The sequence below is a fragment of the Chlorocebus sabaeus genome, chromosome 10, assembly GCF_047675955.1.
Source record: "Chlorocebus sabaeus isolate Y175 chromosome 10, mChlSab1.0.hap1, whole genome shotgun sequence".
NCBI classification, from domain to species: Eukaryota; Metazoa; Chordata; class Mammalia; order Primates; family Cercopithecidae; genus Chlorocebus; species Chlorocebus sabaeus.
The window spans coordinates 38,563,764-38,587,556 of record NC_132913.1 but is presented as its reverse complement, the minus strand read 5'-3'; the positions used below and the strand labels follow the sequence as shown (position 1 = coordinate 38,587,556).

At 40.5% G+C, this 23,793-nt stretch overlaps 1 protein-coding gene across 1 annotated transcript; it reads left to right on the top strand.

Annotated features, from left to right (window-relative positions):
- Positions 1 to 8,832: 8,832 nt before the first annotated feature.
- RBM43 (RNA binding motif protein 43) lies at positions 8,833 to 21,568 on the top strand. The gene is made up of 4 exons (XM_007964955.3): positions 8,833 to 8,931; positions 14,370 to 14,580; positions 17,250 to 17,338; positions 18,429 to 21,568. Exons 1-4 carry the CDS (start codon positions 8,929 to 8,931, stop codon positions 19,185 to 19,187), a joined length of 1,062 nt encoding a protein of 353 aa, XP_007963146.1. The 5' UTR covers positions 8,833 to 8,928; the 3' UTR covers positions 19,188 to 21,568.
- Positions 21,569 to 23,793: the final 2,225 nt, after the last annotated feature.

Sequence of the window (23,793 nt, the reverse complement as noted above, 5' to 3'; positions counted from 1 at the left end):
GTCAGGAGTTTGAAACCAGCCTGGCCAACATGGTGAAACCCCGTCTCTACTAAAAATACAAAAATTAGCCGGACATGGTGGTGGGCACCTGTAATCCCAGCTTCTTGGGAGGCTGAGGCAGAATTGCTTGAACCTGGGAGGCGGAGGTTGTAGTGAGCTGAGATGGCGCCATTACACTCCATTGAAGGGGTGGCCTGCCCCTCCACACCTGTGGGTGTTTCTCGTAAGGTGGAACGAGAGACTTGAGAAAAGAAATAAGACACACAGACAAAGTATAGAGAAAGAGAAAGTGGGGGCCCAGGGGACCGGCGCTCAGCTTACAGAGGACCCACGCCGGCACCGGTCTCTCAGTTCCCTTAGTATTTATTGATAATTATCTTTACCATCTTAAAGACAGGGGAGTGGCAGGACAATAGGATCAAAGAAAAAGAGGAAATCGGCAGTAAGACATATGAACAAAAATCTCTGTGACATGAATAAGTTTAAAGGAAAATGTTATGCCTTGAGATGCATATGCAAACATCTCCTTAAACCTTTTAGTAGCATTGTTTCAGTCTATCACATGGGGAGAAACCTTAGACAACACCTAGCTTTCCTAGGCAGAGGTCCCTGCGACCTTTGGCTGTGTACGTGTCCTTGGGTAGTTGAAATTAAGAGAATGGTGATGACTTTTAACCAGCAAGCTGCCTTCAGGCATTTGTTTAACAAAGACACATCCTGCACAGCCCAAAATCCATTCAACCTTGAGTCACCGCAGCACATGTCTCTTGCAAGGACAAGGTTGGGGGTAGGGTCACAGATGAACAGTATCTCAAATACAGAACAAAATGGAGTCTCTTATGTCTACTTCTTTCTATATAGACACAGTAACAGGCTGATCTCTCTTCCTTTTCCCCACACTCCATCCTGGGTGTTGCAGCGAGACTCTGTCTCAAACAAAAAAAAAAAAAAAAAAAAGAAAAGGAAAAAAAGAACCTTTGGACAACTTCTATTCTGACATGGTAGGTTTCATGAAGAGCTGGCAGCAGAATTAAATTCATATTAAAACGCTGGCAGAAATGAAAGGCTTTGAGAAAAGGTTCTAAACCTATTGAATGCTGCCTGGCATCTAAAACAAACCAAAGGAAAAGCTCGAGTTTTGCTTCTGATGTTTCATTTTTAGTTTTTAAAGTTATATTATTCTCAGGAGTACTGATTTTCACCTTTAAGGAATGAGAGATGGTGCCTAAAAACTACAATTTATGATAAATCTTCATGTTTACCATTTAAACAAATCCCTCGTGTCTATTATTCTTTTAAAATAGAATGACTATTTAAAGCTCTCAAAAATAGTAAGAAGGAAACTTTAAAGTACCTTTTTAATTTCCATTGTGCCAGTTTCACAGGCACAGAAGACATCATTGATAGTCTGTGACAGATTGCCTATCAGGAAGAATTTTATGTTAATATTTATTTAGGACAAAGTTGAAATAGTCACTTTTGTTTTTTAGGGAGTCCACTTCAGGCAGTAAAATTGATAATTCAATTCTAAATTTTCATATGTGTTTTTTGATAAATATTTCTAGCTTAGAAAATGATACTTTTCCTTTGGATTCCTTTCCCCCTCACCCAAGAGCAGTCTGGCTGGATGTCAGAAAACAAGTATTGGCTCTCCTGCTTATTCCTAGAGTTTTAGAGATTTTACAGAAGGACAGCTGTCTTTGAAAACTTACCAAAAGTACATATTGACTATTTAATATATTGAATATTAAGAAAGGGGCCTTCACATGTATGTCCAAGATGAGCTAACACCAGATATTGCCAATACGATAAGTCAGATAGATACATATGTGGAATTACAAGTTCCTCTTGCTGTTTGTTGATTTATCAGGCAGGACGGGCTAGGTAATGCCATGGTAACAAACAACCTGCCAAACCTCATGGGCCTACTCAATTCTTACCCGTGCTGACTATCCAGCACAGGCTGGCAGGGGGACTGTGTTTATCCTCATCACTTAGAGACTCCATCTTGAGACAAGAATCATGGAGGTGGAGGAGAGGGAGGAAACATGAAATCTGGAAAGTCTTGTATTAGCAACTAAATGCTATGACCCAGAAGTGCTTCTTGTCATTTCTTCTCACATCTCGTTGGTCAGAAATAGTCACATGGCCCTATTCAAATAGGAGGGACTTGGGCTGGGCACGGTGGCTCATCTGTGTAATCCCAGCACTTGGGGAGGGCAAAATAGGAGGATCACTTGAGGCCAGGAGTTTGAGACCAGCCTGGGCAACATTTCCTTGAGCTATTTTGTCCAATCTCTATTTAAAATGTAAATATATGCATATATATGCTTATATAGCTCTCTTTTAAATCTAAATATATATTTGATAACTAGGAAATTCTGTCTTTTCAAAAGTTAGGAGAACCAGATATCTCTGAGCCAGAATAATAACCAGCATATCCTACCTGTCCTACCTGTCTTACCACCAGTATTTAGTTAATTCCTCTTCTCACACAAAATACACTCAAAGTCATCTCATCCTTAAGGGAGCAAAACAAAAAACAAAAAGTTCCATCCAATTGTGATATTAAATTCAAAGTGCATGAATCCTAAGTGCTCTACATCAGGTCTGAATGTTACTCCTCTTTATGCAGAGACCCCCACGCATCCAATATAGAGTAGTGGAACTTGAAAAAGATAATTGCAATAAACTCTTACACTTGGGAGGGGAAAGAATGGGAGACACACAGCAGTCACTAGGCCACAGCAATTCTGAAATCCCATTCAGTAGATGTGTGCTCCATACTCCAAGGGTGTGGAATTTGGATTAGGTCCTGATTCCATTCTCTAAGAATTCTCCTGCTCATTGTCCTTATGGCTCTTGAACATTCTTCTTCTTTTTTTTTTTTTTTTTTTTTTTTTGACGTGGATTTTCACTCTGTCACCCAGGCTGGAGTGCAGTGGTGTGATCTCAGCTCACTGTAACCTCCGCCTCCCAGTTGAACATTCTTCTTTTTCCATTATATTCTTCTTGGCCATACCTAGAATGGGCATCTGAAATCTCTTCTTGGAAACTGAAAAGCTTCCCTAGTGCACTTCCTATGATCAATGTTTGTGACCAAAATTATTAAAGTTTTGAACAGTCATGTTCTCTTTAGTCTGGAGTGGTGGTTATTTAGCTGGTAAAATGGAAAAACTCAATAGGCATCTTGTCTATTTTATTCCGGCAAGCTTACACATCCACAGTTCTTTTCTAGACTTACTTTTTAGAGTTGCTACTATTCTCTGCTTTCTTAGCCTCACGCTTCTTTCACTCTCCTCATTTAATTACAAATACTTTGGGTCTATCAGGCCACATTTTTGCTTTCATTTCCTTGAGCTATTTTGTCCAATTGAAAGGGTTTACTGTGTTCCACAACCTTAATTGGTGTTTTCACTCTGAGAGATCTTAATCTATTTAGAGATTTACACCTTGATTTGATCCCCACCATATACCGGAGTTCTAATCAGTCTTTGTTATTCAACAGGTTTCTTGGTTTTATCGTTTATTATTTGGGAATGAGAAATGTTTCTTCCAACCCCATAAGTTGGAAGTTCACATTTCTGGATTTTCTCTATTCTCTTTCATTCCTGCTTTCAAACCGGTCAGTTCTTGTCTAAAGTCATTTCTTTCTTGTATTACTTTGTTAAATGCACTCAATGATAACAGACAAATGCTAGTAACTTTCTGCTTCCCATACTTAAAAAAAAACTCCCAAAACCACAAGCTAATTAGGTACATTATCTGCTTTCCAAGCTATCACACGACAGTTTTACAAAGTACTTTTATACTACATAATGTGGGTCACCATCCTTCTAATCTCTGATATCTATTCTCTTATTATCTGCCACTTGGCCTCTAAGCCAAAGCCATGCATTTCTTTTTTTTTTTTTTTGAGGCAGAGTCTTGCTCTGTCGCCCAGGCTGGAGTGCAGTGGCACTATCTCAGCTCACTGCAAGCTCCGCCTCCTGGGTTCACGCCATTCTCCTGCCTCAGCCTCCTGAGTAGCTGGGACTACAGGCGCCTGCCACCACGCCCGGCTAATTTTTTTGTATTTTTAGTAGAGATGGGGTTTCACCGTGTTAGCCAGGATGGTCTCGATCTCCTGACCTCGTGATCCACCCATCTCGGCCTCCCAAAGTGCTGGGATTACAGGCTTGAGCCACCGCGCCCGGCCAAAGCCATGCATTTCAAGTAGTGTTTGGATTGTGTGTTTTTCTCTTGGCCATAGTAGTACTCTACTTCAGAATACCAATTTCTGTATCAATCAGAATAGGCTATGTGATGCGGATGTGAAAATGTTTAAAATTTAAAATTTTTAAATGTTAAATCTTTTTAAATTTCAGAGACTTAAAACAACACACATTTATTCCTTCCTCAAGCTACATGGCCATTGATGGTTCAACAAAAAGAGCTCTGCTCATGGTAAACACTTAAGGACCTGAGCTCATGGCAGCCACCATCTCTACTACTGCTAGATGTCATGCCAGAGGAAGAAAAGAGCTTTGCAGGGTCTTTAACTGGTAATTAAATTTTTGGCCCAGAAATGATACATGTCACTTCTACTCACAACTCAGAACTAAGCATATGGACCTACCCAACCATAAAGGAGCCTGGATGTTCATTCTTACCATATGGTTGGAAGGCAGAAAGCCAAAACTGTATGGAGAATAGCATTAATGATACCTGCTTGGTATTAAAAAAGATGCTCAATCTTGAAAAATACACATAGTATAATGGAGATAATAAGAATCACCAAAAGTACATCTCCAGAGATAATGGTGAATATTTTTGTGTTCTCCTTTCCATTCTTTTTTTTCCCCCCTAACCACATCACATTTAATGCTGTAAATATACCCATATATCCTATGCTATTTGTTACTTCGTTGTTGTTGGGAATGAGGTTGTTTCTAATTTCTTCACACTTATAAATATTCTGATGTACATAAGTCCTTATACGTCTTGGTACAAAAGTCATTTTCTGCAGTTCTGAACTTATTTCAAGGTGATAATTACTAGGTTGAAAGGCAGAAGGATGAAAAACTCTTTTAAGGATCTTGTTAAGTGAGGCCAGAATTGCTTACTAGAAAGGTAGGCATTGGTTTGTACTTTCACTAACAGTGTAACCAAGGACTATCTCATTGCTCCATTTCAGCACTGAATCCAACTTACCTAAACATGTTTTCTTTATTCTATTTTTGGAAATTTTCATAACACATCCCAGGGTTTTGTGAAAATAAGTAATTACCAAGATACAGGTGAAACATCCTGTAATGGGTTTTGCTTTAGGTTTTTGGTATCACAAATGAAAAATGTTCAGGAAAATGTTGATTTTATTTCTTTCTTTCTTTAGAAATGGCGTCTCACTCTGTCACCCAGGCTGGTTGCAGTGGCACAATCTCGGCTCACTGCAACCTCTACCTCCCGGGTTCAAATGATTCTTCTGCCTCAGCCTCCTGAATAGCTGGGACTACAGGGGTGTGCCAACTCGCCTGGCTAATTTTTTTGTATTTTTAGTAGAGACATGGTTTCACCGTGTTAGCCAGGATGGTCTCGATCTCTTGACCTCGTTATCTGTCCACCTCGGCCTTCCAAAGTGCTGGGATTACAGGCATGAGCCACTGCGTCAGGCCCTCCCATTTGATTTTATTAAAGCTTCAAGACAGAAAAGTAGAGTGAGGCAAGAGGCCTTATAATCAGGGCTATAAGATGTTAAAAGATTTTCTTTGATGCAGTTTTAGTTAGTAATATGCTGCTAAAATAATTTGGCCACATTTGCAGTCCTCTTCCTTCAAGGGTGTTGGAATAGTTGGGCACATATATGATTAAAGGTTACTCTAGGTCATGTTCGATGGCACAGACAGGTTGACCTGAATTCCCAACGCTAATCCTAGACCTCTCATCATTTTCTGGAAGAGAATGGAGACTTCAGTTATGAGTCAGGGAAAGCAAGAAAGACATTCAATATGACCAAATATATAAAGATATTTTCAGAAAGGGGCCAGGGCTATTAAGATGGTATAACGGGGTGATGGAATAATGATTAACAAGGAAGATACACTGGGTGATGAGAGCTAGTCTTTCTGAAGAGAGGCTATTGTGTTGGAAGCTGAAAGACTGAGGGGGCGTGACTGCCCTCAGCATTCCTTCTGGGTGGCATACTCAGTTTGTCAGTTTGCCAACATTATGCATTTATGAGAACAGTTTGCTGTTTACTCATACAGCCTCCAGTAGATACTGAGTTGATCACGACCCTCAATCTTTCGGCCTCCAACATTATTGTAGCTAAGACCCAAGTGACAGCAGGAGCCAGTCAAGTGAAGATCAGGGCGGAGCTATTGAGGCAGGGACACAGTACACAGGTCAGGCAAAACTCCCAGGCTGATAGCTTGTTGTGATCGCAGCAGAGGGTCACAGCAGTGGTAGGAGATCTGGCCAGAAAAAAAGGATCAAGGTCATTGTGGCTCAGGTGAAAGCAATGAAAACAATGACGTGTTTAAACAGAAGTCGAATCTGATTCACATTTTAAAAAGATCCTTCTGGGTGTGGTAGCAAGAACGGAGTGAGGCGCTAGAGAGGATGGAGACTGGATGAGGATGGTAGGGATGCAGCTGGAAAGAGGGACTGATACTGGGTCCCTCTGGAAGGCCTGTTGTTGGGGTATACTAAGAAGGATGAGGAAAAGAGAAATCAAGGACAGGGTCATGAGCTTGAGCTCATGGGTGGACAGTGCTGCCAATTCTTGAGGGGGAATTAAGAAGGGGAGAAGAAGAGTTCTACTTGTTAAATTTCAGATGCTTGCTTGACATTCAAGTCAGCACTTAGATACATACATCTGGAGACAAAAGATAAATTGGGGAATTACATACAGATCTACCTCATTCTGTTTTTCTTTTTTTTTTCTTCTTGAGACAGAGTCTTGCTCTGTCACCCAGGCTGGAGTACAGTGGTGTGATCTTGGCTCACTCTGTCTCCAGGGTTCAAGTGATTCTCTAGCCTCAGCCTCCCGAGTAGCTGAGATTACAGGTGTGTGCCACCACGCCCGGCTAATTTTTGTATTTTTAGTACAGACGGGTTTCACCATGTTGCTCAAGCTGGTCTTGAACTCATGAGCTCAAAGTGATCCACCCACCTTGGCCTTCCAAAGCTCTGGGAATGCAGGTGGGAGCCACTGCTCCCTTCCTCATTCTGTTTTAAAATCTTCATAGCCTTGTGCCTTACTGATATACCATCAGCCATATAATAAATAGCTCCATTCAATGATAAACTAGGTGGATCCCAGTTTATAAAAAAATATTACTACCTGTATTTCAAGCAATAAAATAAAATTTCTATACAATATCTTAGTGCCATTTGTGCACTATAACTTCAAGTTCAATTCTAAAAGTAGAATTGCTGAGACTAAGAATATGTGCGTTTTACATTTTTTTGCACTTTACATTTTGATAAAAATCTTTAGACGTATTAGCATCTATCTATGCTTGCAGCAACTCTGATGCTTTCTTACATTCAGGCTAATGCTTTTTAGTTTTCCAGATCTAGCTGTGGAAAAATGGTATCTTATTATTTCAATTTACATTTCTTAGGAGTGGGATTGGGTTTCTTCATATCTGCTAGCTATCTACCTTTGTTCTTCATGCATTCATTGATTTGATTTTGAAGTTTGTCCAGAGATTCTCTGTGTCCCCATAGGTGCCATTCAGGGGTCCTATACTAAGGCCCTGAAGGACAAAGTGGTGAGCTCTCTGTTGGCAGGGACCTGGCGCTTTCATCCTGTGTCCTTAGCACCCGGTAGAGGTCTAAGAGGGCTCCTGGTCTGGGCAAGGAAGGTGACCAACACGGGGTTGGTCACCGTGGTGGGGGTAGGGGAACTGGGGTAGGTTGTACAGAGGAAAAGGCACAGGTGAGGGGTGGGGGAAGGTGAAGAAGGCTGGACAGATAATAAGGGCGTAGGAAAGACATTCAGATTTCACTGAGCGAAGGGCTTTTAAAAACTGACGCTAGAAAAACTTTACTTGCTGTTGTAAAAAACTATCTGTGTGAAGTAGAAATTGGTATCAATAACATTATAGAGAAAACGTTCTAAAAAGTAAAGGTAGCTGGATGTAAAATTCTGGCAGCAGTTTAATATCCTAGATGGTTAGGTTGAGGCCAGCAACTAATGAGGACAAAAGCCTTCTCTATGGGAAATTTTGGACAATTATCTGGAGAAATATTACAGTGCGCATAAACCACATTGAATTGTTTTCAAAAGTGTTGTAAAGTTTCATGTAGTAAAAAGGTTTTAGCCACATGCCCTTCAACTTCATGGCATCGAATGTATAAACACAGAAGACAGCATGCATGCAAGATATGTAACTCCTTTACATGATAATACATGCGATTCAAAACTGTCATGACATCTAGGGCTCTCTGCAACTAGGAGGATTGACCTTATGAAAAGCGTAGCCCCCGAGTATCAACACAGGAAGCGGCCACCACCTCCTATGTGTTTTCCCTTTTTGCGTTTTTTCTTTTTTTAAATCAACTCTGCTGTTGTTGCTGCTGCTTAGCAAAACGGGTAAAAACAAAATTGCAATCATTGATGCATCACCCACAGAATCCCCAAATTTCCTGTCGAGGAATCCTCTCGGCCTCTCTCCAGGGTGCTTCCAAAAGTTGCAAAAATACGGAGGGCGTCTGGGCAGGCGCTGGCAACAGCACTCCTGAGTCCGAGCTCCCACCCACAGGCCACGAGGTAGCAGACAGCCGGATCGGGTGGAAGGGCCGCCCTTTTCTTCGTAGCCTCCAAGGGAGCGGGAACAAAAAAACGAAACCAAAACCTGCCTGCTCGCTCCTCTCCCCATCCCCCGCGTTCCGCTGGTTGTGGGCTTCCTGCGGCCGCCGAGGGCGCGTGTCTCCTCCGCCATGGCAAGTTCCTTTTGCTTTGGATTTTGCGGAGCAGGTTCGTGCCTGCACCGTTGCCATGGTCCCCTAGAAGGGCGCGGAACCGGGCGCGACGGGCCAGGGTGCAGGCCTGCGCGGGAAGGGGCGGCGCGCGGAGGGGCCCTGGGGACCCCGGGGACCCCTGAGAGCCGTCCACCCCGGCGGGCAAACTCAGGTCAGCCTCGCTGCACCTTCCCGGGTGGCGGCACTGCGTGCTCCTGAGATTCACGTACAGCGGTGCGGTTAGGCCCGCTCCAGAAGCGCAGGACTAGGCTGCCACCTCCCGCACCCACTGCGCAGGCGACGGGGACGCCGCTGTTTCCTCGAGGAGCTGCCTCGCAGGCTATTAGGGCTTAACTGTTGGCCTCCCACGCCTCGGGACTGATTAGCCAGAAATGGAGGCCACAGTGCCTTTAGAAAAGGGCTAGTAAGAACAAGGACGCAAGTCAGGAAGACATCCTCATGTCTTATGTCTGCCTTGGTGCGAATTCTTGTCTTTTGTGGTCTTAGTTTTCCCTCTAGAGACACAAAGTACGTTTTTACTATTAGTGCTGGTGAGGAAGAAAAGTTAGCAAATTCAAAATTTAGCCTCTGTGTTTTGTTTTGTTTCCATCAATCGCTTAAAAGCCTTGGCAAGGCCTTTAATTCCTGCTCTGAAATGCTAGAGTCCTGGAAATGCAAAAGCAATTGTGAGAGGCAAGTGCGTTTTTGTTGACCTGGTGGCGGTAAAGGCGTCGTCATTCAAAATGAACAACTGATTTTGAGAAAATCAATATAAACAAATGCAGTGAATGAATCTTCTTTTTCTTCCCAATGCCTTACTTACAAAAGTAAAGTTTTTCTATATACTTTTTACTTTCTGATAAGATGGCCAAGTCTGTTATAACACAATACTGATGCAAGGAAAAGCGCCATCACCTTAGTATCTCTTGGCTAAAAGCTGCTCGTTGCAAAGTCCTTGAAAGGACTGTCTTTCTCTAGGACAATTCTTTATCTTAATCGTGGATAGAAGAGATTAATAACCCTCATTATTCATAACTGACCTCAGTAAAATTATCTGTATTAGCCATACTTTCTCCAGCCTACGAAAAGAAGGACAAATACTGGCAAGTCATTGAAGTACTAATTCATTAGATGATTCATAGAAACTAGTTCTTACCAAACAAAATTTACACCTTTATGTTTTTTTCTCCTAAAAATACTGGTTCAGGGAGAAGTTTCTTTGATTTTAAAGATAAATTACATGTAGACATTCAAATAAAGAAATACGGTATTAGTACTAATGAGGGCATAGAACTGAAGTAAGATTTCCTGAGTTTAAATTAATTGCATGTTTTTCTTTGATGTTGTTGGAGTGCAGAAAATGATCTCCCTGCCGGGCGCGGTGGCTCACTCCTGTAATCCCAGCACTTTGGGAGGCCAAGGCGGGCGGATCACTTGAGGTCAGGAGTCTCTACTAAAAATACAAAAATTAGCTGGGCGTGATGGCACCCACCTGTAGTCTCAGCTACTCGGGAGCCTGAGGTAGGAGGATCACTTGAGCCCAGGAGACGGAGGTTGCAGTGAGCCAAGGTCACGCCATTGTACCCCAGCCTGGGCAACAGATCGAGGCTCCGTCTTAAAAAAAAAAAAGACTTTGAGAGGCCAAGGGGGGTGTGGAACACGAGGTCAGGAGTTCGAGACCAGCCTGGCCAAAATGATGAAACCCCCGTCTCTACTAAAAATACAAAAATTAGCCGGGCATGGTGGCTGGTGCCTGTAGTCCCAGCTACTCGGGAGGCTGAGGCAGGAGAATCACTTGAACCCGGGAGGTGGAGGTTGCAGTGAGCCAAGATCACACCACTGCACTCCAGGGTAGGTGACAGAGCGAGACTCCGTCTCAAAAAAAAATAAAAAAGAAAAAGATCTCCCAAAAGAAATAAACACAAATGCAGTGAGTGAATCTTCACTAGAAAAATAAAGTTTTTCTTTATGCCTTTTTGCTTTTTGATATGATGTCCCTGCCTTTATTCTTACATTGACAGGGTTGAGCACTTCTATTTTTTTGTAGCCATATTTAAATCTTCAATATTTTTGTTTTTATTTTATTTTATTTTTTTTTTGAGACAGAGTCTCACTCTGTCACCCAGGCTGGAGTGCAGTGGCACGATCTTGGCCCACTGCAACCTTCACCTCCCGTGTTCAAGCCATTCTGGTTCCTCAGCCTCCAGAGTAGCTGGGATTACAGGCGCCTGCCAACTCTAATTTTTGTATTTTTAGTAGAGATGGGGTTTCACCATGTTGGCCAGGCTGATCTCAAACTTCTGACCTCAAGTGGTCTGCCCACCTCAGCTTCCCAAAGTGCTGGGATTACAGTCATGAGCTACTGCACCTGGCCTTTTTTAAGAGTTAGCAGGTTTGTCTAAAAGTAAAAAACCAATAATAATGTAAACAGTAAATATTGTTTATAGCAGGTCCCAATAGTGTGCTGTGATTACTTTTTCTCCTTTTGGTACAATGTTATGTGTATTTTTCCTTTTTCACTTCTAGGAAAATGTTCCCAGCAAATGGGTCAAATGAATTCCCTCCCTCCCTCCCTCCCTCCCTCCCTCCCTCCCTCCCTTCCTTCCTCTTTCTCTTCTTTTCCCTTTTCTCTTTTCTTTTCTTTTTCTCTTTCTCTTTCTTTCTTTCTTTCTTTCTTTCTTTCTTTCTTTCTTTCTTTCTTTCTTTCTTTCTTTCTTTCTTTCTTTCTTTCTTTCTTTCTTTCTTTCTTTCTCTCTTTCCTTCCTTCCTTCCTTCCTTTCTCGTTCTTTCTTTTTCTTCTTTTTCTTTCCCTTTTCTTTCTTTTCTTTTTTTTTCTTTTTACATTCCATAATTTTTTTTTTTTTTTTTTTTTTTTGGGACAAAGTCTCCCTCTATTGCCTAGGCAGGCTGGAGTGCAGTGGTGCTCACTACAACCTTCACCTCCCAGATTCAAGCCATTCTCCTGTCTCAGCCTCCCAAGTAGTAGCTGGGACTACAGGCATGTGCCACCACGCCCAGATAATTTTTGTTATTTTTGGTAGAGATGGGATTTCACCAGGTTGGCAGGCTGTCCTCGAACTCCTGACCTCAGGTGATCCACCTGCCTTGGCCTCCCAAAGTTCAGGGATTACAGGTGTGAGCCACCTTGCCTGGTCTGCATTCCATACTTTACTTAAAATCATGCAAATACTTATGATTTTTAGGCTGGGGCCCCTTCAAATCCCATAAATGGGGGAGAACTTGCTCTGGGATATAAATGCTAGCAGGTTCTCTCTGGAGTGTTCATTCAGGCTTTTTTTTTTTTTTTTTTTTAAGACAGAACCTTGTTCTGTCACCCAGGCTGGAGTGCTGTGGTGCCATCTTGGCTCACTGCAGCCTCGAGCTCCTGGGCTCAAGCGATCCTCCGATCCTCCTATCTCCACCTCTGGAGTAGCTAGCTGGGACTACAGGTGTGCACCACCACACCCGGGTAATTTTTTGTGTTTTTGATAGAGACTGGCTTTCATCTGGATTACAGGCGCCTGCCACCACACCCAGCTTATTTGTAGTAGAGACGGCATTTCACCACGTTGACCAGGCTGGTCTAGAATTCCTGACCTCAGGTGATCCATCCGCCTTGGCCTCCCAAAGTGCTAGGATTACAGGTGTGAGCCACCATGCCCAGGCTTCTTTTTAAAATTGTTTTACTTTCATTTTACGGGGCTCTTGGGATGGACAGGACACTGTGTGTGTGGTGTGTGTGTGTGTGTGTGTGTGTATGTGTGTGTATGTGTGTGTGCGGGTACTTACACTGTCTTCCTGATCTGGTAGGTCAGAAATAGTTTCAGTGGAGTCCTATGGAATAGAGAGGCCTCTGGACTGAGGACCCCAAATTCCTTTCTGGTCTGCTAACCATTACTGTAGCCCATGAGCTGTCCTGCCCAACCCCAGGTAACTTAGGACAGCTTATGTTTGAGCTCGGGTGGACTAACTGTATAAAAATTGGGAGAAGCTTATAAATCCATTTCCCTAAATGAGGCTGAGGGACAAATTAAAGCATTTAAATAGAAGCCTTAACTGGATAATAAAAGTTCAAAGAGAATGAGCCCAAGGAAGGATTTACTTGCAGTTGATACTCTGTGTCCAGCATGGTGGCAGGGTCTGCAATGGTGTGTATTTGCTATGGATGACTTTCATGTCAGATATGTGCTGGAAGGCAGGATTTACTCTGTTGCAGTCCCTATGTTATTGCCAGGGCTTTGTTTGTTTGTTTGTTTATTCATTTATTTAGAAACAGAGTCTCTTGCTGCCCAGGCTGGAGTGCAGTGGTGTGATCTGGGCTCACTGCAACCTCCGCCTCCTGGGTTCAGGTGATTCTCCTGTCTCAGTTTACGGAGTGGCTGGGATTACAGGCGCCCGCCACCACGCCCAGCTACTTTTTGTATTTTTAGTAGAGACGGGGTTTTACCATGTTGGCCAGGCTGGTCTTGAACTCCTGACCTCAGGTGATCTGCCCGCTTCAGCCTCCCAAAGTGCTGGGATTACAGGCGTGAGCCACTATACATGGCCCAGGGTTTTTTTTTTTTTTTTTTTTATGGTAACTTTCCTGATTCTGACAATAAAAGTAGGGGTTGTGTTTCTTACACTCTCACATACTTTAGACTCTACAATGTAAAGAAAACATATAGCCACCTCCAAATACCATATTTTGTGGTTAGTTTGACTTATTTTTAATTAATAAATTTTTAAATTTATATTTTTGATCTTTTCCTTTGTAACTTCTTCCATTATTTTTAGACCTTCCTGAATCAGACAAATATTAACCAATATTTTCAACTTATTAAAAAAAGGATGGTAACTTCTTCCATTATTTTTAGGGCTTCCTAAATCAGACAAATATTAACCAGTATTTTCAACTTATGAAAAAAAGGGTGGCTAGGTGTGGTGGCTCATGCCTGTAATCCCAGCACTTTGAGCAGCTGAGGCAGCAGATCACTCGAGGTCAGGAGTTTGAGACCAGCCTGGCCAACATGGTGAAACCTCGTGTCTACTAAAAATACAAAAATTAGCTGAGTGTGGTGGTGGACACCTGCAATCCCAGCTACTTGAGAGGCTGAGGCAGGAGAATTGCTTGAACCCAGGAGGCAGAGGTTGTAGTGAGCTGAGATCACTCCACTGCATTCCAGCCTGGGTAACAGAGACGCCATTTTTTAAAAAAAAAAAGGTTTAATTTTTACATTTAACTCTTAAATTCATACAGAGTTTATTTTGGTATATGGTGTGAAGCAAGGATTTACTCCCCTACACCCCTTTTAAAAAGTATCTAACCAGCTGCACCAGTACTTTTATAGAATAAGATATTCTCTCTACTGAAGTGTAATGTCACCTTTATTACGTAGAGTCTTGTATTTTTAAAGAGTAACCTACTGTTTCTCTTACAGGCATCAGTTTTGAATGTCAAGGAATCCAAAGCTCCTGAAAGAACGGTTGTAGTTGCTGGTCTTCCAGTTGGCCTTTTTAGTGATCAATTATTGGCCCTATTAGTAAAGAGCCACTTCCAAGACATTAAGAATGAGGGTGGAGATGTTGAAGATGTGATATATCCGACAAGAACCAAGGGAGTTGCATATGTGATATTCAAAGAAAAAAAAGGTATTTCTAAATCAAATTTTTGTAATTTTAGAAATACTTCTTCAATGAAATTTAAAAATTACATTTTATTAAAATGATCCATGGAACTGGTAAATTTTAAAGTAGCTTTTTTTTTCTTTTTTTTGTTTTGAGACAGTCTCACTCTGTTGCCCAGGTTAGAGTGCAGTGGTGTAATCTCAGCTCACTGCAACCTCCACCTCCCAGGTTCAAGTGATTCTCCTGCCTCAGCCTCCTGAATAGCTGGGATTACAGGAGGCGCCCACCATCACACCCAGCTAATTTTTGTATTTTTAGTAGAGACGGAGTTTCACCATGTTGGCCAGGTTGGTCTCAAACTCCTGACCTCAAGTGAGCTGCCTGCCTTGGCCTCCCAAAGTACTGGCATTACAGGTGTGAGCCACCACGCCTGGCTAAAGTAACTTTTTTAAAAAAAATTTTATTGTTTATTGAATATACAAATGGCATGATACTGCTTTAGGAAGAAAAGATATGAAAATGACTCATGATAAAGTTGCTAGTGACTGGCAAATTCTTGAAAACTTTTTTCTGAATTTTGAATCTGTCTATATCTTGGGGTGAAAGTGTTACATTTTATTGTAGAAAACCTGTAAAATACAGACGAAATGGAGAAAAACCCCATAAAGATGATATATAATCTCATAAACAAGATGACTACTTTGGGAATTTTCAGGTGGCCTCAACTATATATTTTAGAATAAATAGATATTCTAATATAGTATCTGCCTCATTACTGGCAAAGTTGAATTGAGAAGTATGGCTTGACTCTGAGATCAGATTGAGTCATTCTGCTCCCTGCACCCAATCCCAGACTTAAATGGTGAGGAAACTGGGTTGGCAGAGCACACACACCCCTTCAGCCTCATGGAACGGGCAACCTTCTTTACAACTTAGTGGCTGGCAGAAAATACATTGCCAGAGAAAAACAAGTCTCCATGCCAGGCTCTTGGAGGTGAACATACCACATGGGGGTAGGAGCAGAGGAAGAGACCTTGCTTTGCTTGAGGGAAGACAGAGTCCAGAGAAAGATCCAAGGCACTCTGGATTTTCAGTACCTTTAGCTGTCACCATTAATTAAGTCATTTCTTCTCAATGGGGATGTTCAGGTAAGGGATGGCAGGAGGGGGCTCAGGGGCTCAGTATTTCTCTAAGGAGATGGTAGTGTTTTTGAAAGTTAATATTTTATACGTCGAATTGGCAACTCAGAGAGAGATTGAGAGGGAGAGATTGGCCTCGGTCATTCATTCATAAATATTTTCTGAGTACCTATTATTTACCAGGCAACATGCTAGGTCTTGAGGATACAGCAATGAGTGAAATAGGCAGAGTCTTTTTTTCTTGAAATGTACATCTGGACAGATTTTAAACAAATGAATCTATAATATGTTGGGTGCTTTATTTATATACAACTTAGATATTTGTTTATTTAAATATTTTTATTTATGATTATATTTTCATAAATAAGTGCTACGACAAGATATAAAGAAGAATAAAGGGATAGCATATGATGGAAAGTGCTGTTTTAGATGAATAGGAAGGGAAATGCTCTGTTTAGATGACATTTGAGCAGAAGCCAAGTAAGGGAATGATTCATGCAGATAAGCGGGGAGAACATTCTAGGCCAAGGGAAGGACTGATAATTCTGTGAGTGGGGAGCATGCTGGGTGTGTGGAAGAACAGCAAGGAGGCCTGTGTGGCTGGAGTGGAATGAGCTGGGGGATAGTGATAGGAAATGTGGTTAGATGGGGAGCTGGGGCCAGTTTATGCTCAGTAATTGCTGGATCATGGCAAGGTGTCTGGGATTTTATTCTGGGTGACAGGGAAGGTTTCAAGCAGGGGATTGACAAGATTGGACTGCCTTTTCTTAAATGAGCAACCTAGCAGCTGTTTGAGGAACAGGAATTACTACTCATCGTTGGTTTTGATAGGGCAGTAGCAGGGCAGGTGATAAGAACTGGTGGGTATTCGGGACATGTTGATGGATTAAATGTCATTTTCTGCGGTAGAGAACCCTGGGGATAGAATACATTTGGAAGGGAGATAGTTATCAAGAGTTCAGTTTGGGTCAATGAGATGCCTATTAGGATAATGAGGTAGAGAGCTCTATAGGCAGAAGGGAGAAAGATGGAGGCTGAAGATAGAATTCTGAAAACGATTCATGTAGAGATGGTGTCTAAAGCCATGGAGATTGTTGAGATCACCCAGGGAATGGGTATAGGTTAGCAAAGAAGCATGAGACCTGAGGTCCAGGTCTTGCCAACGTCTAGAGAATGGGAAGAGAGGAGGATTAGGAAGGAGACTCAGTAGGTCAGCCAGTGAATTGGGAGGAAAACCAGAATAGTATGATAACTTGAATCAAGAATGTAAAGTCTTCTTGTGAGTTAACAGAGATGGGGATATACCTTTATTTTTTTTTATTCATGCATATAATGCCTTGTGTGTTTTATAATGTGATTTGGATCATATTTACACATAAAATGAACTTTAATGAGTTAAAGTGCAACAAAAAAGTGATCTGAATGTTGAATTTAGAGGAAAAATTTGTAGAAGAAAATCTTAGACATTCTTGTATAATTGAATATGCCTATTTTATTAAAAAATTATTAGTGTATCATGCCATAAACACTTTTGATGCCAGTGTTTCCACTTAGTTGCAGAGAATGTCATCAGACAAAAGAAACACCGGCTAGCAAGGAAGGCTAGACATGCTGAACTCACAGTCGCTCATTTTAGTGACAAGGTAAGGTGTGATGCTGAAGGTGTACTGATAGTCCTGTATCCCATTTCTTCTTTGAAGTTTTTCTTACGGCAGCAGACACAAAGTGCTCTCACTCCATGACTTCTAGGAAAGAAAATGCAAACTCCCTGAGTCAGTGCTAAAGGCCAACCCTGGCCCCTGAAATTTTGGTTATCGCCTCATCTGTTTTTATCTTTCTATGTGTGTCACTTAATGTTTTATTTTACAAAATGTGTATTTTTTGAGACAAGGTCTTGCTCTGTCACCTAGGCAGTGGCATACTCTTGGCTCACTCTAACCTCTGCCTCTTGGGCTCAGGTGATTCTCCTGCCTCAACCTCCCGAGTAGCTGGGACTATAGGTGTGTACCACCAGGCCTGGCTAATTTTTGTAGTTTTTGTAGAGACAGGGTATCCCTCTGTTGCCCAGGCTGGTCTCAAACTCCTGGACTCAAGCAATCCTCCCACCTCAGCCCCACAAAGTGCTGGGATTATGGGGGTGAGCCACCACGCCCAGCCTCACTTAATGCTTTTAAAGTGATGGTAAGCTCTTATACTGTCATGGATGATGGCAGGTACCAACCTAAAGGCTTATTTTGGGAAAACACAATTAGAATGAACATTAAAAAGAAGCTTTGAAGAGACAGGAAATAAGAAAAAGAGGAAAAAGTTAAAATACAAAGCAATGGTTTACTAACTTGATTCTGTAAGACACTCAGAGTTGTATGCAACCATCTGATGAACTTTAGACTGGGGGTGGCAATGACTCTTGGGGGACCCCTATCCAAGCAGAACCAGAGCAATTTATATGTATGGTTCTGCATAAAACTGTTTCAAAAAAAAATTCTGCCTCTAAAAATTATTTGAGCACCTCTGTTTTGGGGTATGTGGTGAGGGAGTGTGAATCCCAAATTGAACAAAATGGGATCACTTTGATGGGCTGCCCTGTACAAGAAGTCAGGAAGTCTGGGGCAGGCAACTGGGGCCTGGTTTAGTGCAATTTCTGCAGAGACAAGAAAATGGCAGAAAAGAACATGTTTATGTAGTCTCTCCCACTAAGCAGTACCGTTTTCTTTTCTCTCTTTTTAATTTTAGATCTTCAGCTCTGTAAATGCCATCCTTGATCTTTCTGTTTTTGGGAAAGAAGTTACTCTAGAAACTCTGGTAAAGGACCTGAAAAAAAAAATCCCGAGTTTAAACTTCAGTCCTTTGAAACCCAATGGAAGAATCTCCGTGGAAGGATCATTTCTGGCTGTCAAGAGGCTCAAAGAATCGTTGCTAGTAAGAGCAAGTTCTCTCTTAGAAAAAGACAGAAATTTTACCAGTGAGGGAAGAAAATGGAATAGACAAAATCCCCAAAGGAGTCTACAGAGAAGTAATAACCCTTTGGCATCAGTCAGGACTTTAGTACCTGAGACTGCTAGAAGTGGAGAAATGCTTGTGCTTGACACAGATGTTTTTCTTTACCTGCACCACAAGTGTAGATCTTACGAAAGCACACTGAAAAAATTCTGCATTCTGAGCCAGGAGAAAGTGGATGGTGAAATCACCACAATTTGTCTAAAAAACATTCAAGTTGGTTCTCAGCCAAACAATGCAAAACATGTAAAAGAGCTCATTGAGGAATGGTCACATGCTCTTTACTTAAAACTTAGAAAAGAGACATTTATTTTGGAAGGAAAGGAAAAGAAAGAGAAAAGAATGATCAAATGGGCATGTGAACAATTAAGTTCGAGATACCCTGAAGTCCTGATTAACTTTTATAGGACACACATTGACATTATAGGATCTTCTTCTGACACTTACCTATTTAAAAAAGGGGTCATGAAATTAATAGGGCAAAAGGTTAGTTAATGAAATCTCAGCAATATAGTCATAAGGGCTGCTTTCCCTTGCTGAGCAGTGACCATTGCCATGAATGAGGCTAGCTTTACACACCCTATCTCATTAATCCTTATGCTCATCCTTCATTGTCAGTGTTGACTATCCTCATGTTATAGTGGAAGAAACTAGGATTTGGAGAAGTTAAAACATTTTTCTGAAGTTATCCAGTTGACAAGGAATGAGGCTGTGGCTTAGCCCAGTCTATCTGATTATACAGATAATATCTAAGGAATAAAACTTTGGAAAAAAACTCACCAAACTATTTTTTTGTTTGTTGTTTGTTTTTGAGACAGAGTCTTGCTCTGTTACCCAGGCTGGAGTGCAGTGGCGTTATCTCGGCTCACTGCAACCTCCGCCTCCTGGGTTCACACCATTCTCCTGCCTCAGCCTCCGGAGTAGCTGGGACTACAGGCACCCGCCACCATGCCCGGCTCATCTTTTTGTATTTTTTTTAGTAGAAACGGGGTTTCACCGTGTTAGTCAGGATGGTCTCGATCTCCTGACGTCATGATCTGCTCTCCTTGGCCTCCCAAAGTGCTGGGATTACAGGCGTGAGCCACCGTGACCGGCAAACTCACCAAACTTTGAAGGAATCTTACTTTCTCTGTAACTCCAAATTATTAGAAAATAATATTTATTAAAAAGTAACTTTAACATATGAGAGGTTTGAAAGGTGATTATTATGCTATGGGCAATTTCTTAACGTTTACAGTTTGTGTTTACTCCATGTAGAATTAGAATACTGGCAAAAATCACTGGGGAAACTACTTAGATGGAAAGCATATCCGATGCAGGTAATCATTATTTGACTAAATTCTATTGTTTCAAGGCTGCTGGCCACATAGGATGTTTTTACTACTACTTTTTTAGCCTAAGTGCTTACATAAATTGGTGATTCTCTTGTAATTGTTCTCTTATAATTGTGATTCTCATATGAATTGAGTCATTCTTGTCACACCCAACTAAAACAGAGTCAAGAAGCTAGGGGGAAAAAGTACTTGACACACATAATATTTCTCAAAGAATATAATTCTCTGTGAGCCTGGCTACTGAAACTACTTGCTGTAACCTGAGACCAGTTTTGTCTATAGCTGTTGAGATAACTTGCTGTAACTCTAGGACTAATTTTGCCTATGGCCATTGCTCACCAGTTGGAACTTGCCAGCTCCCTAGAGCTTTACTAATACCAATGAGCTTTCTCTTAAGACCACAAGTAACATTCTTCGTTTAAAATAAAACCCTCAACCTTCTCTTTGTTGAACACACTAAAGATCACCTAGAATTGAAATTCTTCCTTCTCAAATAAAACACTAAATTTAGAGTTTTGTGTCTACATTTTCATTTTGACTTTGACATACATGGTGTCAGAAGTGAGATACAAAGCTGACTCACCTCAGGGAGAATCACTGGCCTTTGGGGCTATGGCATGAGGTACCTGTGTTGGGGCCCTTTGAACCCCCCACACCCCCACGACTTTCACAGGTCATCCTTTCTCCTCCCAATGAGTATCTCTAGGACAGAACTCTCAAATATGGTTTGAGTTCTGTTTTATTTAGGATATGATTAGGGAGAGGTCGTTCCCCCTCTTGTTTGGTAGATCTGTTGGGTAGAATTATTTTCCCCCAGTTGACCTCAGCTGCGAGGTTTGGACCTTGAGGCTTGGATGAGGGAATTTTTCCCTTTCTTTGGAGAAGGCTTATCATTCTTACTGGTAAGCATGTATTTTATTTTCTGTCTGGGCTTTTATTTAATTGGCGTTTGTGTATTCAGTGCTTGCATTTACTTGGGTTTTGCATAGTTGGCGTTAAATCAGAGCACCCACGAAATGAGCTCTCAAAGTTCAAAGTCATGCCAGAATATTTTCTAGAACTCCAGCTAGAAACATATTCAAACATTACAGGGATCATTTAGTCTGTTGTTCTTAAAACGGAACTAAAAGATGGAGGCTATAAAATCATATACTCCAAATAAGGTATGCATATTTCATTGATATCTTGAGGCTAAAAAAAATTAAAACAAAATACATTCAGGATGCAAATAATTGCCTTGTTAAAAAATACTGTCTCAAAGGTGGCTGGAACTTTTTCTTTTCCTGACCTTTCACCTCCCCTTCTTACAATATCCCCACTTTATCCTTCTCTAAACAGCTATTCTAACATACTACATAAAAAACAAAAACACTTGAAAACCAGCAGATATAAAAGAAAGTCATTTTGACCTTCCTACTGTTTTTTTTTTAAAGCAAAGATGAAATTCCCATGTAAAACCTTCCTCCCTATACAAAAAAGAATGGCAACATTCTTATCTTCAACAACAAAGAATTGAGTCCAAGAAAATACTGTATAAACCTTGTTAAAAATCACTCTTGTCTTTTGGTCCTACTCACATAATTCAGCACACTTTCACAGTTAACTATTCTTTGTTCAATTCAGTGCATTGGTGAGTGACTCAAACTGCTTTATCCCAAATTTGATTCACAGCCTTTATAAGATTGCCTATTAAAAAAGCTTAAAGCTTATCCTTAGCCCATTTTGTCAGAAAAATAATTTGCGTCTAATCATTTTTATAAACTGGTGAATTTTTTTGTGTTTTACTATATCACGACTAAAATTCTAAAATAAAAGTTCTGATATCTTTATATGTATGTATATGTGTTTAAATATGTTTATGTGTATGTACATATATTATGTTATATGTTGTATCTACATAAAATCTGGTGTAGTCAGCCAGAAATCCCTTAAGAAATTTTATTCTGATTTGTTTAAATAAATTAGCACTCATTTAAAATGTATAGTAATTAACTCCCAGTTTTTTTTAGTTGATGTGGCTTAAGTAAATCTTTGATAAATTAATTGGTTTTAAAATTGTGGATAAAATAAAATTAGAAATGTCTTCAAAATTGTTAGCATACATTTTTATCTGGGTTTACTGGTTAGATAGTTTTATATTTGCCTCTGCTAGATGTTTTAAAGTCATAAAGCCTAAAACAAAATTATCTTTGTTTATATAGTTTTAAAATACATATGATTAATATTGTTGATTTAATAAAAATAGCTATAACTTTTCTGAGTTATCAACAGGGTGGCTGTTTTTAACTTTAAGGTTCTTACTTAAACCTTAATATCAAGATAAACCCTTGATGGTAACAGTCTATAAAACTGATTAATTAAAAAAATGACTAGTTCTATCTCAATTTTCATAAATTTAGGAATAATAATTGAGAAATAAATAATATTATAAATGAAATAAACATTTATAAATGAGCTTTTCATGTAATTTTAAAATGTTAAAATTATGTTAAATGATACTTATTAAATGTCTGGATCATATCCCAATTTAAAAATAAAAAACAAATTGCTGAATACATAGACGTTTGTTCTTGGCTTCTTAGGTTTTATAAAAGGACTAAAAGTATTTAGGTCTATTAATCAAAATATAAATTTAGGAAAATATAATTGATATAGTAAAAAAACTTATATGGTAAATTTTTATCCTAAGATAAAATAATTGGTTGTTAAAATTTTTATTTTTTATTTTTATTTTTTGAGAGAGTTTTGCTCTTATTGCCCAGGCTAGAGTGCAATGGTGCGGTCCCAGCTCACTGCAACTTCACCTCCTGGGTTCAAGCAGTTCTCCTGCCTCAGCCTCCCAAGTAGGTGGGATTACAGGCACCTGCAACCACACCGGGCTAATACATTTTTTTTTTTTTTGAGGCAGAGTCTCGCGCTGTCACCCAGGCTGTAGTGCAGTGGCGCGATCTTGGCTGACGGCAACCTCTGCCTCCCGGGTTCAAGGAATTCTCCTGCCTCAGTCTCCCTAGTAGCTAGAATTACAGGTGTGCACCACCACGCCTGGCTAATTTTTGTACTTTTAGTAGAGAGGGGGCTTTCACCATGTTGGCCAGGCAGGTCTCAAACTCTTGACCTCAAGTGATCCACCCACCTTGGCCTCCCATCTTCCTGGAACTTTTTGAAACAACAAGAACTCAAGGTGCAACAATTACAGGTGGATACTTTTTCATAGCACATACCCCCAAAAACCTGGGCATCCTGGGTTACATAATGAGCTCCTTCTTGGATTATTTGCAAGAGTCTTCTACGTGGGCCTTGTATACCACTACCAAGTTCCCTGTACACCACTACCAAGTTCATGTGTCTGAAGTGATTCCTGGTATCTGGGAGGCTTAGACTGGAGGTCTGGTGTTAATTGACTCACTCTGAAAGTTGACTGCAATATTTAATATTTAATTAAATATTTAAATTAAATAATTTATTTTAATAAATCATTTTATTAAATAATATTAATCTTATATTATCTTTTTTACCCATTTATAGCATGTATTTTCTGAAAGATATAGCTTGTTCATAACCATAAAAATGTAGTATTTCATTATGTATTCACTGACACTCTTTTGTTTTTTTAAAAATGTCTGTTTTTAGATTTGAGTAACTTTCTTTCCCTTCTCCTGAGGACTAAGGTCTGATTTTGTATCTTGCCCAAATTCTTGTCTAAGGGGTCTGGGGAGTCATGCCCTACAAACCATAAACTCTCATCAGATGGGTTTTATTTAACCCTG